Source organism: Spodoptera frugiperda, chromosome 12 (assembly GCF_023101765.2).
Source record: "Spodoptera frugiperda isolate SF20-4 chromosome 12, AGI-APGP_CSIRO_Sfru_2.0, whole genome shotgun sequence".
NCBI lineage: Eukaryota > Metazoa > Arthropoda > Insecta > Lepidoptera > Noctuidae > Spodoptera > Spodoptera frugiperda.
The window spans coordinates 7,599,666-7,613,856 of NC_064223.1; the positions used below are offsets into that span (position 1 = coordinate 7,599,666).

Here is a 14,191-nt window from a genome sequence, read left to right on the forward strand (position 1 = left end):
TAAAAGCTTACAATCTTAAAGAAAGATTCCTATTTCATAAAATGAAGGTTCTCATCACAGACACCGAATTATACTTCTTACGGTGTAACTAATTGGTACATAAATCTTTATGACCAATTTTAACATCTACGCCAAAACCATTTTTTGTGTTTTAATGCTGACGCACGCTTTTGTTTTTCGATTACTTCTTTAGTGGTCAGTCGTTTTTTTAAGAATTTTAGTGTTATATGGTCACCTAAGCGTAGCCTTCCTTATTCATTCTAAAGACCGCTAAAGTTATTTTATTGCATAGTATAAATACTTCATTTATACCTGTTCAAAAATCTCCAAAATTATATTTCTTTAGATTACAGCGACATCTATATTATCTATAAAGCGGGATACAACAGATACCTGGCATGAGTTAGACGATTCGGCGTTCTGGTTGGCCCGCTCGATTATACTAACCAATCAGAGTGCCGAACGATTCGATTACTTTAAACGTAAAACAAAATCATACTTAGTGCCTGAGCCTAAAAAAAAAAGTGTTTTGATATTGAAACTGTCATCGCACTTTGACATTCTTCCTCCCCTTTAATAAATTCGGAGTTGTACAAGGTCGACGACTCCTCGTCACTGACTGAACTTATCCATACGCAGAAAGCGTTACTCAAGAATTTTAACGTTCCGGGTTATACGTGTGCGTGGAAAAGTACTAATATTCTCTGTGGTAAACATCTAGAAGTAGTGGGTAATTCTATAGGTACGTATTAACGGAATTATTTGTGATCTTTGGTGTCAAAATTCACAAAAACAATATGAATGTCATATCAATTTTCCCAGTTTTAGCAAAACAAAGAGTTTTTTTTGTTTGTTACTTCATTCACAATTATAAGTCTCATTTACTTTGAAGAATATTTATAACTGTGAGTTATGACCAAGGGCCTTAATTATTATTTACACGGTATTCTGCAAAAAACTCAGGTAGACCTTGGAAAACAGTTGACAAAGAAATAATAATCAAATGCTTTATTTGTTTGTTTATTAATCAACATATTATTTCTTAATTTTTGGTACATTATCTAATGTTCAGCTACACAACTGACCACTTCGTAGATAATGCGTTATTTATATGCCTAATGGCAAAAAAACACATTTGGACATAACGTTTTTGGACGGATTTCCATATTAAACAAAGTATTAATTAGAACTAGAGGTTGCTGTTAAACTGTTGGTTGTCATCAGTAAGCCGCGCGAAATCGTTCAACGCGCATTAAGACATTTATTCACAAAAAAAAAATTAAACAAAGTTTTTATTATTTCATAATACTACTACGAATGTTGACCGCTTCACATTTAAATTAAAACATGACAGTGGAATTCATACTAAACTTAATCTTAGGAAATAGGTATTTTGGTCGATTTTAGAACAGCTGATCTTTACAGATGTGTCATCGACCTCTCGCAGCTTGAGAAAGAGAAGACGCACGAATTGTGGCAGGAGTTGGACTGTGGACAAGGATCCTTACATATGCTGATCACGTTGAGTGCGACAGCAAGAACTATGCTCCTGGATAACGTTCCTACTACAAATGGCGTGACCCACGCTGCTCCTGAGGTGGAGAAATTTGTAAGTACAATTTAAACTGTTTATTTCTTTCATAGAATTTTTAACAGAGTGAATGTAAGCGTGATGCAAGCAAGGGAGATCCCTTACTCCCGACCCGAGATCAGTTGCGATGAAATCTGCAAATGCATTGGTAAATGTGTGTAGGTATTCAGCTTTATAGCTACTACCTACATTTCGCCTTCGCCTACTACATTTCGCGAAGGTTATACCTTCGGCCACAAATAGGCGTGTACGCTATATCAATAAAAGGAAAATCCAACTAACGGGTTTCAGACGTCGTCGGTTTAAACTTAAAAAAAATATTATGTAGGTGATTTTCCCCAAAGTTTGTTTTACCCATTTCTAAGAATGAATGAAAGAATTCGTGTATTTTTTCCGATTTGTTATTATGTATTTGGTTTCCTCATATTATCCTTAACCGCAATAAGTCATGTACACACTTCACTAAAGTCATTTTCTTTAAAAAACAACCTTTGTTATTGGCTATGGAAACTTGAATAAAAAATCTATGGTCAAGTTCAATGGAAGATTCCGAGGCTGTATTCAATAAGCAAAACAAAATAATTATTATATAATTTGAATTGTTGATTCACGCTGATGTTTGCCAATATGTTCTAGAATCATCTGCGGAATTATTTAAGAACATGCGGTTTGAATTGACCGTTATATACAGGTAGTTTTTCGTTAGAAAAAAAAACAGTACCGCATTTTAAATTAATTTCTTAGAATATTTTAATTGACTTTGTTAGTATAATCGAATGCCGGTAGTTTGTATCTAGTCTGGCGTTAATAAGAGAGGCTGCAGTGAATAACACCCTGATTCTAACAAAATGCAAGGAGTTTTACTCATAATCTTTCTCTACTTTCTTTGGGACTATTAGGACAAAACGTCTTCTACCTCTTTGTTTCCCTTTGTTACGGGAGTCATCTTATCACAAACATGACTTACTTGACTTAAGGTCCTATGTCCCCTAGATGGGGGCAGAGGGCATCCGCAAAGCATCACAAACATTTTATCCTTCCTATCGTTCCTTACACAATCAATCTGCCCATTTTTTCTTTGATTTTTTTCATCCTTTAAATTCATTCACACTATAAATTCGACTCTAGTTTAGTCACCTGATTTTCATCCCTTCTCATAATTGGAATTCTCGTATTAAGCTCCGTCACCTATTGCTAAATAAGTTAACAAATCTCGTCCTTCCTGCCTAACCATTCGATAAATAACAAACATGGTTATACTATGTTAATTGGTCTAGGAAGTAAGAGTCACTTACTTGGTCTATTAATAACTTGTTTGAACTATCAATCATAATTAATGGAAATACCAACTTTAAATAGACTAAAGTAACTACCGCCTACTCTAACCAATTTGTTATTTTTATTTTACTACCTTTACATCTAAACGTCTATCGATAGTTTATTTCTATGTACTGGGATTGCTAGGTGCTATTTAATTATATAGGATAGTTAAGAAGATATGGGGCCAGGGATCAGCTTTACCAGGTAGTGCGAAATGCAAGAAAAAGAAGCCTTAATTAGCCTTAGCCTACATTAAAAATGGAGTAGAATTATCATCACCATTCCGTCCACTACAGGACAAAGGTATCTCTAATAACTTGAAATACGTTATAGATTTCAATAAATACATACTTAATTACAAACGCAAAAAAACCAGAAACAGTTTTTTATAATTTAAATCAATAGGCAAATATGTGCGTGTGTGAGTGACCCATACAAGTTATACTTCTATTTATAGGCAGAAGTTTGTTTTGTTCATTTTGGATTCTAATATTAGAAAACGTCTATAAATAACGTATTACGAGTATATATTAATATATTATGTAGGCTATAAACATCATATTAATTATTTTTAATGTTGTTTTTGCGGCCTTTTGCAAATTTTCCGTTGGATACTGTTAGATTTCGATAGTAAAAGTTTTGTTCAACTTCTATGACGTTTCTGTTACCTTTGGCACTACTGCCTACTTTCTAAAACTTAATTGGTAGTAATGAATCAATCATTGTCTGACTAGTCTCTCGAACTAACTCATTCTTATGACCGATGGGACGGCAAACAAGGCCGACTGGAACGGTGAGGATCGAAACCAATTTCTTCACGTATATTTTGGAGAAAGGGCCAAGGAACAAATATTTTGACTTATTTCGTATGGCAAAGAACATCAAATAAATCCGTAAGTTTGACTAGCATCACCTTATAAACTGTTCTTTAGAAGATCATCGGATTTTTCTAGCAAAAGTCAAATAATCTTACACACTACAAAATTTTATGTAAGATTTTGTTCAAAGCTATAGTTCACCGTTTACAGTAGATAATGTGCTGTAACAAAAAAAAAACCGAAAACTTTTTTGTACTCATACTCATCCTAATGCGTTAATTCTTGTGTCCTACCTATCCTTATACAGTAACCTTAGCCGCTAGCCAATATTTAACTAGCATCAAGTAAAAACACATTACCTCACTACAAAACGAACACAATTTTCCTCCTGTGGAACTCCTTTTGTTGCATATAATAAGATAAACATTGACTTAATAACTTCCTGATTATCTTTAATTAAGAAAGTATGCACTTTAACATTTACCATTACAAGGATAAAGTCAGACATTTATGGTAACCTCGAAATTCTTTGAATGCAATAAAATACCGTTGTTAAAGTGAAATGTGCAAGTTGGCGTCAATTTGCGGTTTATACTCGTACAAAGATTGATATAACCTTGCTTGCGATGCTGCATAAAGCTTTATTCATATCGCAAGTTGTTTCTCAAGAATCTACAAAATAGAATAGAACTTTTAAAGTGACGTATCCATACAGACAAACACATGTTTAAAAACAATAAATAAAAAAAAACTTAAAACATTAAAATAATCGTCATTGTCGATCAATTATGAAATTGATATCTGAATGATCTTAATTGATCAAGTGAAAAGCGAGATGACACACAAGTGTGCCAAACACAAAAACTCTTCAATACGAATCAAACAATCTTGACCTTACCTCCTTATTTGAGCACAATATTTATCTCAACCTAAGTTCGCCAAAAATAGAAATTCCCAATATAGAGATCAGCAAATCTTCCACTACTACGAAACGTCAGTAAAATCTCCACAAAAGTACCGATATGAATTGATCTTTACGTCTTATCCTTCGGTTTTTACGCCTGTGTCAGCAGACTAGGCGCCCACTCACCTCACTGTATCAGATTAACCTTCTCCAATGTGTTAATTTTTTCATTGGAATTCCAACTGTACATCAAAACAATAAAGTTGATAATCCAATAAAGGAGGTTGGCAGAAAGGAGTAGTTTGACCTGCTGTCCTCTGTATCAAGTTCGTCTCGTAAACATTGGCGAGCCGGTATTTTTTCGTTGTCGGAATATTCCTGGCTTCCAACAAATTGATGACGCAGGTAAAAGTGGCTGGACGGGTATCACAGATGGTAGGACCAACTTGTTTATAACATGGGCATTTTTACGACATGATTCTTGTCATTAATTTACTTACAATATGTTTCCGGGTTGTCGTCGTTATGGGGAAGTAACTCAAGCAACATCTTAATATTGATAAAAATAAATAAATGGACAGAGCTGAATATTATTATGTAGTGACCCGTTTGTTACAACTTCTACGTCAATAAGAAGGAAAGGTGTAAATAATAAATACCTTATTACTGAGTAATTAATTGATTCATATACGACTTTGTGGAGGACCAAGGGGAGGCCTTTGTTCAGCAGTGGACGTCTCTCGGCTGATGATGATGATGATGATGATGACGACTTTGTATTAGTGTTGATCTTATATTAATTATTCATGTCTCTTCGTCATTGTTGGGCTTATTAGTAATGTTGCACCATTCTATACAAAATTTCCCATAACTTACCTACATAGAAGTAGTCATAAACTTACATATTATGTAGATGTTGTTGTGTAAAATTACTAGACATTTTTATCCTAGCATAAATGTCTTAGTCATGACAGCAGAGAAATAATACATATTTTTAAGACCAAGCTAATTTATTAATTCTTAAACTATTTTTAAATCAATAGCTTTTTTACCAGCTCCATTAAATCAACGGTTCTTGTTTACAACCAATACTTGTACTCAATAAAAAAATATTGACGCAAGTAAACACTTTTTGTTCGCGCCTTTTTATCGATGAACCAATGTACACCTTATAATTGTATAGATATACTGACTGTTTCACTAATGATATCTGAGTACAGGATCTGACCCCACGATCTTATTCGCACGTCATTGGTACAAAAAAATAAAAAATAATGATTATGACGCAAAAAATATATGACGTCATAGAAAACTATCTAATTCTATGAACCTTAATCGTAGCTGTCAATCATCAATGCGACGTGCCACTTTTGTAGTCATATTCTTTTTATTATTGAAATTGACACCAATACTTAGCTGTATGCTGTATGCTAATAAATAAACAAATATTGCTAACAGTTCGCGGAGGTATAGTAATTGTAGAGATATTATTACCTATGTGTTACGTCTATATTATGTATGAGCATACGGATATGTTTATAAAAAGGACATTAATGTACTTATTATTTTGCATTTAGGATATTTTTGGATCCTGATTAAAAACTAGATAAGCTATACTTTTTTTTGAGGGGGGAAAATCATCTATTGAGTTGTGTGTCAGACTCTTACTGACTAAAAACCACCCCGTTCCTTCTCCTGCATTGAGCCGGAGCTCCGGTAACCTGTTACGTTGTCCGCAGCTCCGGGGATAAGCTGTACTTAAAACCATAATAAAATAAGTAGGTTTCAGACCTAGTTATTTTATAAATGGACAAATCAAATCTACGGCAGATTGTTTGTTTTTATGAGAGACCAAGAAATTTGATAAAAGAAAACGTTTCTTTTGCATCACTCCTTTTGTCCAATCCATTCTATGGACACATATAATACATTGTACATCTTAATTTTTAAATGAATATTAACTTTATTTCTTATTTCCAGACATGGTACCGTCTAGACAACAAGTGGGGGGAAGTTGGTGAGCTGTCGGTGACGGTGTACGGAGCTGAAGGGCTGAGCGCGCTCGGTCTCAGCGGGAAGGCAGACTCCTACTGCATCTTAGAGTTGGACAACAACAGAGTCCAGACGCATACGGTGCCTGGCACTTCAGACCCAACGTGGAATAAAAGCTTTACCTTGTAAGTACTATACAATGTTTGATAAGCAAGCACTATACATATTATTAGTTCGTCTTGTTATGTACGAAATTGACAAAGAAGAAAGAATATGTGGAAATAAACACGGCAAACGTTACAAAAATATTATACCTGCTATCTACAGATTTATTAATGTTCTTAATTTATGTCTTTCTTTGTTGACTAAACATAGGTAATAAATTCATTTTACGTTTAGAACATGCAGATTAGCAGGTAACGATATATAGTCAGTAAATATCTTAAACATTTCAAAAAATAAGCTTATCCTCATTTTGTTTCACATTTGATTTATATGGTTCTTTATATTTGCTAAACCTGTTCCTACAAAAAAGCTTTAGGGCTTACGTCAGAGCCACCAGGTAATCGATGTGTGGTCCAAAGTCCACAGGGTAAATGAAGTCGAAACGGATTACAAGTTTTTATAAATCGATTGACACTTAAGAACCTTTTTGTGGGGGAAAGCATTGAGCCATTGGAAGACATCAAGCCTTGGGAGACACTTTAGGGTCCAATTAGGGATTCGGTATACTTAAGCTTTCGCTTTAGCTTGGGTAGACTGCTGAAGTCGACTAAAGCTTAAGCTTTAGTTTAGGTAGACTGTACTCTACTGTATTTGAGCAAGCAACAATCTACTTAAGCTCAAGCTTAGGTAGCTTAGGTAAATCTTAAGCTTTAGCTTAGGTAGACTGTTACTTGCTTAAGGATCACACTTAGAGACTAGTCCCACAAACCCATTACTTTTCCTACAAACAACCCATCGAACTATATCCAAATAATATATATTTTCTTTTGTCAACAGCCCAATAGACGACGTAACATCGACACTAACAATAACAGTAAAGGATGAATCGATTATAAACACAATGAAAGATGGAACTCTCGGCAAGATATCGATACCTCTACTGACAATAGTGAATGATGAGAAGGCATGGTTCGACCTCAGTAACCGACCGAAGAAATCGGTGCTAACGAAGGGAAACTCCCCGAAAATTCAATTACAAATGTCCATCGCGTGGAACCCGGTAATTTATACTTTTATTGCTTCCAATATTTTAGGCTTAATAACACTGGAACTATTTCTATCCCTGCTTTTTGTTTTATGTGAATATTTGGCCGATGGAGTGTTTCTGGCATGATTTAATGAACAATTTCCGTGATTTAATGTAATATTACTATGTGTAGTATACCCATTGAAGGTGTGCCATGAAAAAGTAATTTTTAAACTCAAAAGTTAAAATTTTGTCCTAATGCAATGCCAAAATCGCCGGCAGCGCCACACGCGAAAACCGAAATAACTTTTTTCATTTACAACTTACAGTTGTATATTTTATTATTGTTACCTAATTATAATAATTTATTTTGCAGATAAAAGCATCGTTAAGGTTATTAAGTCCGAAAACGAACAAGTATACGGAACCCACGCCGCGGACATTTAGTATACCGCTCATCTACAACAACCTGAAGTTCATCAAAGTTATATTCACGGTTGTGTACTACGGCAACGAACATTTAAAGTGAGTAGTTGTGTTTTACTTTATAATGTATTGCAAAAATATTGTTGGTGCAATCACTAGGTACATAGAACTGTACACTTAGTACGAGTTTGCTTTTCATTGAACGAAATTGTAACGAGAGAGCGTTCGGCGCTCTGATTGGCCAACTAATCGAATAAACAAACCAACGTGAAGCAAACTCGTACTAGGACAAAATTCAAAGTGGTCATATATGGTCTATTTTAACTGTATTTTATTTCCAAAATCAGGCATTAAAACATTTCTCGCAAATTCAGTCCTTAATTTACAGTTGTTTATTGCGTTGCGACCCTAAAAAAGTAAAATCTTTACTCTTATTTAATGAAATAATTCGAGAAAAACATAGAAACTATTATGTGAAGTAATTATACGTACATTATGTAGAACCGGGTTGTTTAATTATTTCTATGTAAATCGTCTAACACAGTTTCTCGTGTCGTTCGTTGACCGTTCGATAGCGCCCTATTGAACAGTGCATCGCTTCGAAAACGTATTTTAATTATATATTTGCATTTCCTTTGACAACATCCGGACATTGTAATTACTTTTAAAATAAATTTAATTTAATTATAACTGTTTATACCTACAAGACCTAATTACATGTACCTATCGAATCGTAGCACAATGAATGAGAAAGCATTTACACTAATTAACTTTATTAAGCAACCTGTGCTACTAGCCAAAAGCCATTGCCTTGTGTACCAAGAGAGTAGAAAACTCAATCTATGAGAATGCGACTGACAAGCGGCAAAATTTACGTCAATCCCATATTATTATTATTATTTTCGCTTATTGAAATCGGCAGTTACTTTTCTTCCCTCCCAATTCCCTAACAACCCTTAAATTCATAACCTCTAATAGGCCGGCAACACACTTGTAACGCCTCTGGTGTTTCGGGTGTCCATGAGCGGTGGCGTTTACTATCAGGCTGCTCTGAACGTCTGCTCATTAACCGGCTTATATCATAAAAAATAAAAGAATAAAATAAACTATAATAGTAGGTACACAATCTTAACTAATCCCTAATCTTTAACTTAACTTTAATATTTGAATAATAGGCCTCATACACTTCACACCAGTGTAAGCACTTCACAAGCACTTGACCAATGCGGTAATATTGATTACCTATTCATAAAAAAGCTACAGACTTTGGACTGAACTTTAGAATGATACTTAATGATGAATCATTTTATCAATGACTAGCATTTTATCCGTAAAATATCGCCGTGGATTTACATTCCTACATGATATCTATGTACCTAGGTATCAGCAGCATGGTATATAGGTAGGTACCTAGGTACGTACTGGTCATCCCATGAGTAGGTTAAGTAGAACCTACAAGAACTATAAACAAATGATGAATTCCTGTACCTAGTACGAACCAACTTTTATGACACAAAACGAGTCGGTGACATCATTACGTGTTAAAACAAAGACCAATAATGTACATAAATGTGTAATAGTAATTAACAACACAAAAGGGATTATTACGTAATATTTGGTTTTTGACACGAAACTATCGTAACTTCGATATAGGGGCAGAGATAGATGGCGCTAGGTCAAATGCTGATCAGGTAACAGTATACATTTTATATTAAAAAAATATTATTTTTGTATAGAAATTATGGATTGCGTGTTGCGTGGCAGCGTAGCCTGGTAAAACGCTCGTGTTCTTCTAATGAAATATAGAGCTCTTAAATTATTTCTTATTAGCAATCGCAAACTAAACACCAACTTATTTAAGTATGTGTGTCCCACATAAACTAATATGTGATGTAAATAAATCATGATTTGTGAAATAAACATCAATCAATACTTTGTCCTATTCCGTAATTGGCACAGACAAATGTTAATGAGTAACGTTTTCCTTAATTACTCATTATCGATCTACTTTCAACTATGAAGTTACTAATTAGTCATCGCTATGCTCTTTAGACGTTTAATTGTCTTTTTTATATAAAATAGGTTGAAATCCCGTTAAACTAAGTAGACATTGAACAAATATTATGAAACATTCCTACACGTGGAGGTGTCTACAAAAATAAACAAACTATTAAACTCAAGTCCTACTAAATGAATATCGGTTTGGTATTTTAAAAATATCCGTATGTCTTACTCTTAATCATGACATCAACAATATAGGAAAACCTGATATTCTTTTAAATGAACTAACAATACGGTAAATGTGGTTTGTGATGTGATGCACGCCCGCGCTACTTAACCACACAAGTCACATGATACTTGGAAACTAGTGTCTTTCTTGAAGGTCTGCAGTATCGATTATAGATTTTTTTTATACTATAAGCCGGTAAACGAGTAGAAGGATCACCTGATGGTAAGCAATCGCTGCAGACTGCAGTCCATGGTCACTCAAACACAAGAGGCGTTACAAATGCGTTGCCGGCCTTTAGAGAGTTACTAATTTAAGGGTTGTTGGGGAATCGGGAATTGAGAGAATGGATAATTGGGTCTTCGGTAACCTCACGCACACAACGCAAGCGTTGTTTCGCATCGGTTTTCTGTGTATAGGTATTTGACCTGTCCACTTGTTTGCTTTTACCTGGGACTGTCCAACCAGTGCTAACAGTTCCTGTCCATCTAAAGGTTGTTGACCGTTCATTATTATTTTCCCTCAAAATATTTGGTCTTCTGTGTTTAAATATATTTGTTTTTTGGAAAATGTAATATATCTATCTGTTTGTCTAAGATGGTATTTATTCTTGTATACTTCCAGGTATTTGTTTGAGTGGGAGAACCGAGAGAAGTCAGCACTGGCGCTGGGCGCTTGGTTGCTATTTTGGTTCTTCTTTAGAATGTGGATGACCCCACTCTTAGCAGTCGTCCCATTCGTATACTTCTGGGCTACACGAAGTAAGTTGTTCAACTGTCTTTAAAACCGTGTTAGTGTACGATCGGTTCTCAACAGCCTACTGTCACCAGTAAAAAATCCCAAAAATTGCAACAATAACATGCATTTTAATGATAATAACAAGGATATCAAGGATGTACTATTATCTTTCTTTTGTGAAGCTCTTAAATGCTAAGTCATCTTAAGAAGATTCCATACCAGGGCACCAATAGCTTTTGAACACATTTCATTGAGGTCGTATACAACAAAATCTCCAATAATCTGACTGATCACATAATTTCTCATCGTTTTCAGATACAGCAAATCTAATTCCTATCTCTCAATTTGACGATGACTCTTCAGAAGAGGAACTGGATTCAACTAAGGTACGTACCTTCAAGAAATGATTTACTTATTTACATTTTGGACTCGTGACCGTACGGCACACTAGTGCACTTACACTGCAATGACCATTATCGGCTGCCCTGCGGCGCCTGAGTCTATAGGTACACATACATACATACAAAAAGGTTCATAAGTACAGCTATTGTTGCTTGTGAGATTGCTAGTCCAATTCTGACTTCGACTGTACATATTATTTATTTAAAACGATTACGACATTCAGTGGTTTCTTGAATAGAATGCATAGTTATTAAGTACTTGCATATTGTTTCTAAGATACTTTGGAATCCATGCATAAATCAAACCGCGATAAATGGGACACACTAATTAAGTTCGTGATAATTTTAAATTTCTATTGTGTTAGTTTGCAGCACAGTAGTGCTAGTTATACAAATAAAGATATGTTTTATTTGTTTTTAAACATTACCAAATCGGATATAACATCCTAAACAACATTGTAGGAAATGTTCTAAGCCGTATCTTTAACTTTGGAAAAAGTTATCTTAATACATATACAAGTAAATATATAATTAGTTACCTCTTTTTATATAACTAATGTCAGTTTATATAATGAGTCAATTCCCCGTAGTAGGTACATAGGAAGACATATTGTAGCGTAATATTTACTGTTTGTATGCAGTCAATTACCTACATTTTATTAACCTTTACATACGTAGATGCATCAACAGGAAAAATACACAGATTCAAAGAAATCCATTGTTATCTATGATGAGATTAGCTTGCTAATTATGTAGGTGCGTAGGTTCAGTTCTTCCCCATACAAAACTATGTTTCATCGACAGGCTATCTGATACATTATGATATGGTTTGTTATTTTCACTACCTAGGTTACTTGGTTACTTATCTATCCAATATATTTGCCTTTTGAGCACCAAGACATCCTCGTGTATTTTTATGTGATAAGTAAACGAATAGACAGGATCACCTGATGGTAAGCCATCGATACTGCCCCTCGCTTGCAACACCAGAGGCTTTACTAGTGCGTTGTCGGCATTTTAGGAGTTAAGGATTTGAAGATTAGGTAGATTGAAGAGAGGGTTATCTGAGCCTCTGGTAACATTACTTACCCTGAAAAACACAACACAAGCAACGTATCATGGTTACATTCACAAATATACACCAAAACTAGCTCGTTTCCAAGCGAAGTCCCTATAAGTAAAAAAAGTGTAGGTATGTATTAATTAACCTACTTTTTGTTTCAGGACGACAAAACAATAAAAACTCGATTGTATGAACTACAGGATCTCACATTTACGATTAAGGATGGAATAGACTACATTGTATCTCTACTGCAGAGGATCAGGAAGTAAGTAGCATTTTTTTTTATGGAATAAGTGGCAAACGAGCAAGCGAGTCACCTGGTGGTAAGCGATCAGTGCCGCCCAAACACCCGCAACACCAGACTAGCCATAGATGCGTTACCGACCTTTTGAGGAGATGCTCTTTTCTTTAAGGTTTGAAGTTCGTATCGGTTCGGAAATATCCATTTCATTTCAAAATATTACCTTTATAAGTGTGTAAAACGAGATTTACATATTTGACTGACATACTTTAAACATAATTACCGAAACAAATGAAAGGTCAAATTCTCTTCAAAAGTCAAAACTTTGATTGACATACAATAAGAGAATAGTTTAAAACCTAACGATATATTTAAATGAGACCTAAAAACGATAAAAAGAAACAAATAAGTTTCGTCCTAATTACTTTTATCTACATATTCTATTGTTTTACAAATTAACGCTACCATTTGTCCAACTTAACACAATCATTGTCTACCGTTTGTCTAGGTTTCTACCAAGTGTACTACCAAGTGTTCTACTAAGTGTAACATACAAGTAAACATTTTTCAGTCATACTTACTTGCGTTTTGTACACTCTCGGCTTCTCGGTCCCTAAAAAATTGATATAAACTCGCATTTGTTCTAGTGATACTCGTATGTAATAATACTAATAATTTATTATTTATTTTCTTGTTACAGCTTATTTAAGTTTGCGGTACCGTACTTAAGTTACCTCGTGATGACTGTACTGATTGCAGCCACCGTTGCACTCTACATCATACCCATAAATTATATATTTATGGCTTTAGGTATGTATTCATTTAAAATAATGAAATTACAATTATATGTGTTATTAATTACTTTGTTATCGGCTTACTCACGTATAAATCTTTGACGAGAAACTCAACTAGTTACAAGCCATACTAGAGGCTCATATTCATGAGAAGCATTCCGCGACGCAAGACGCGGTGACGACGCTAGTAGCAGATAATATAATAATTATTTACTTCAATAGTTTAAGCATTTACCTAAAATATTTTAATTATTAAACGCTACATAATTTCACTTGTGGACTCGTGGCACTCATTTAATGCTTCATATAAGTACCTAAACTCTATATAGTGAGTATTCTATGTATAATTTTAAATGTGTTTTATAATTTGCAGGTATCTACAAGTTCATGCGCAAAGTGTTGAACCCTGACAGAGTTCCAAACAACGACATACTGGACTTCATATCACGGATACCGGACGACAAGATGCTGGTCAGTATAACAG

General features: G+C 34.5%; 1 protein-coding gene across 7 annotated transcripts in view; it reads left to right on the forward strand.

Moving 5' to 3' along the window:
* The window catches only part of LOC118262198 (multiple C2 and transmembrane domain-containing protein), a 46,903-nt gene that overhangs the window by 31,844 nt on the left and 868 nt on the right, over positions 1–14,191 (forward strand). For all 7 annotated transcript variants that reach the window (XM_050697793.1, XM_035573357.2, XM_035573358.2 and 4 more), the window contains 9 exons: positions 1,426–1,609; positions 6,614–6,810; positions 7,628–7,850; positions 8,194–8,342; positions 11,095–11,231; positions 11,524–11,594; positions 12,834–12,937; positions 13,614–13,723; positions 14,081–14,178. In XM_050697793.1, coding sequence (XP_050553750.1) covers positions 1,426–1,609; positions 6,614–6,810; positions 7,628–7,850; positions 8,194–8,342; positions 11,095–11,231; positions 11,524–11,594; positions 12,834–12,937; positions 13,614–13,723; positions 14,081–14,178 — 1,273 coding nt within the window. The remainder of the gene's footprint in view (positions 1–1,425; positions 1,610–6,613; positions 6,811–7,627; positions 7,851–8,193; positions 8,343–11,094; positions 11,232–11,523; positions 11,595–12,833; positions 12,938–13,613; positions 13,724–14,080; positions 14,179–14,191) is intronic.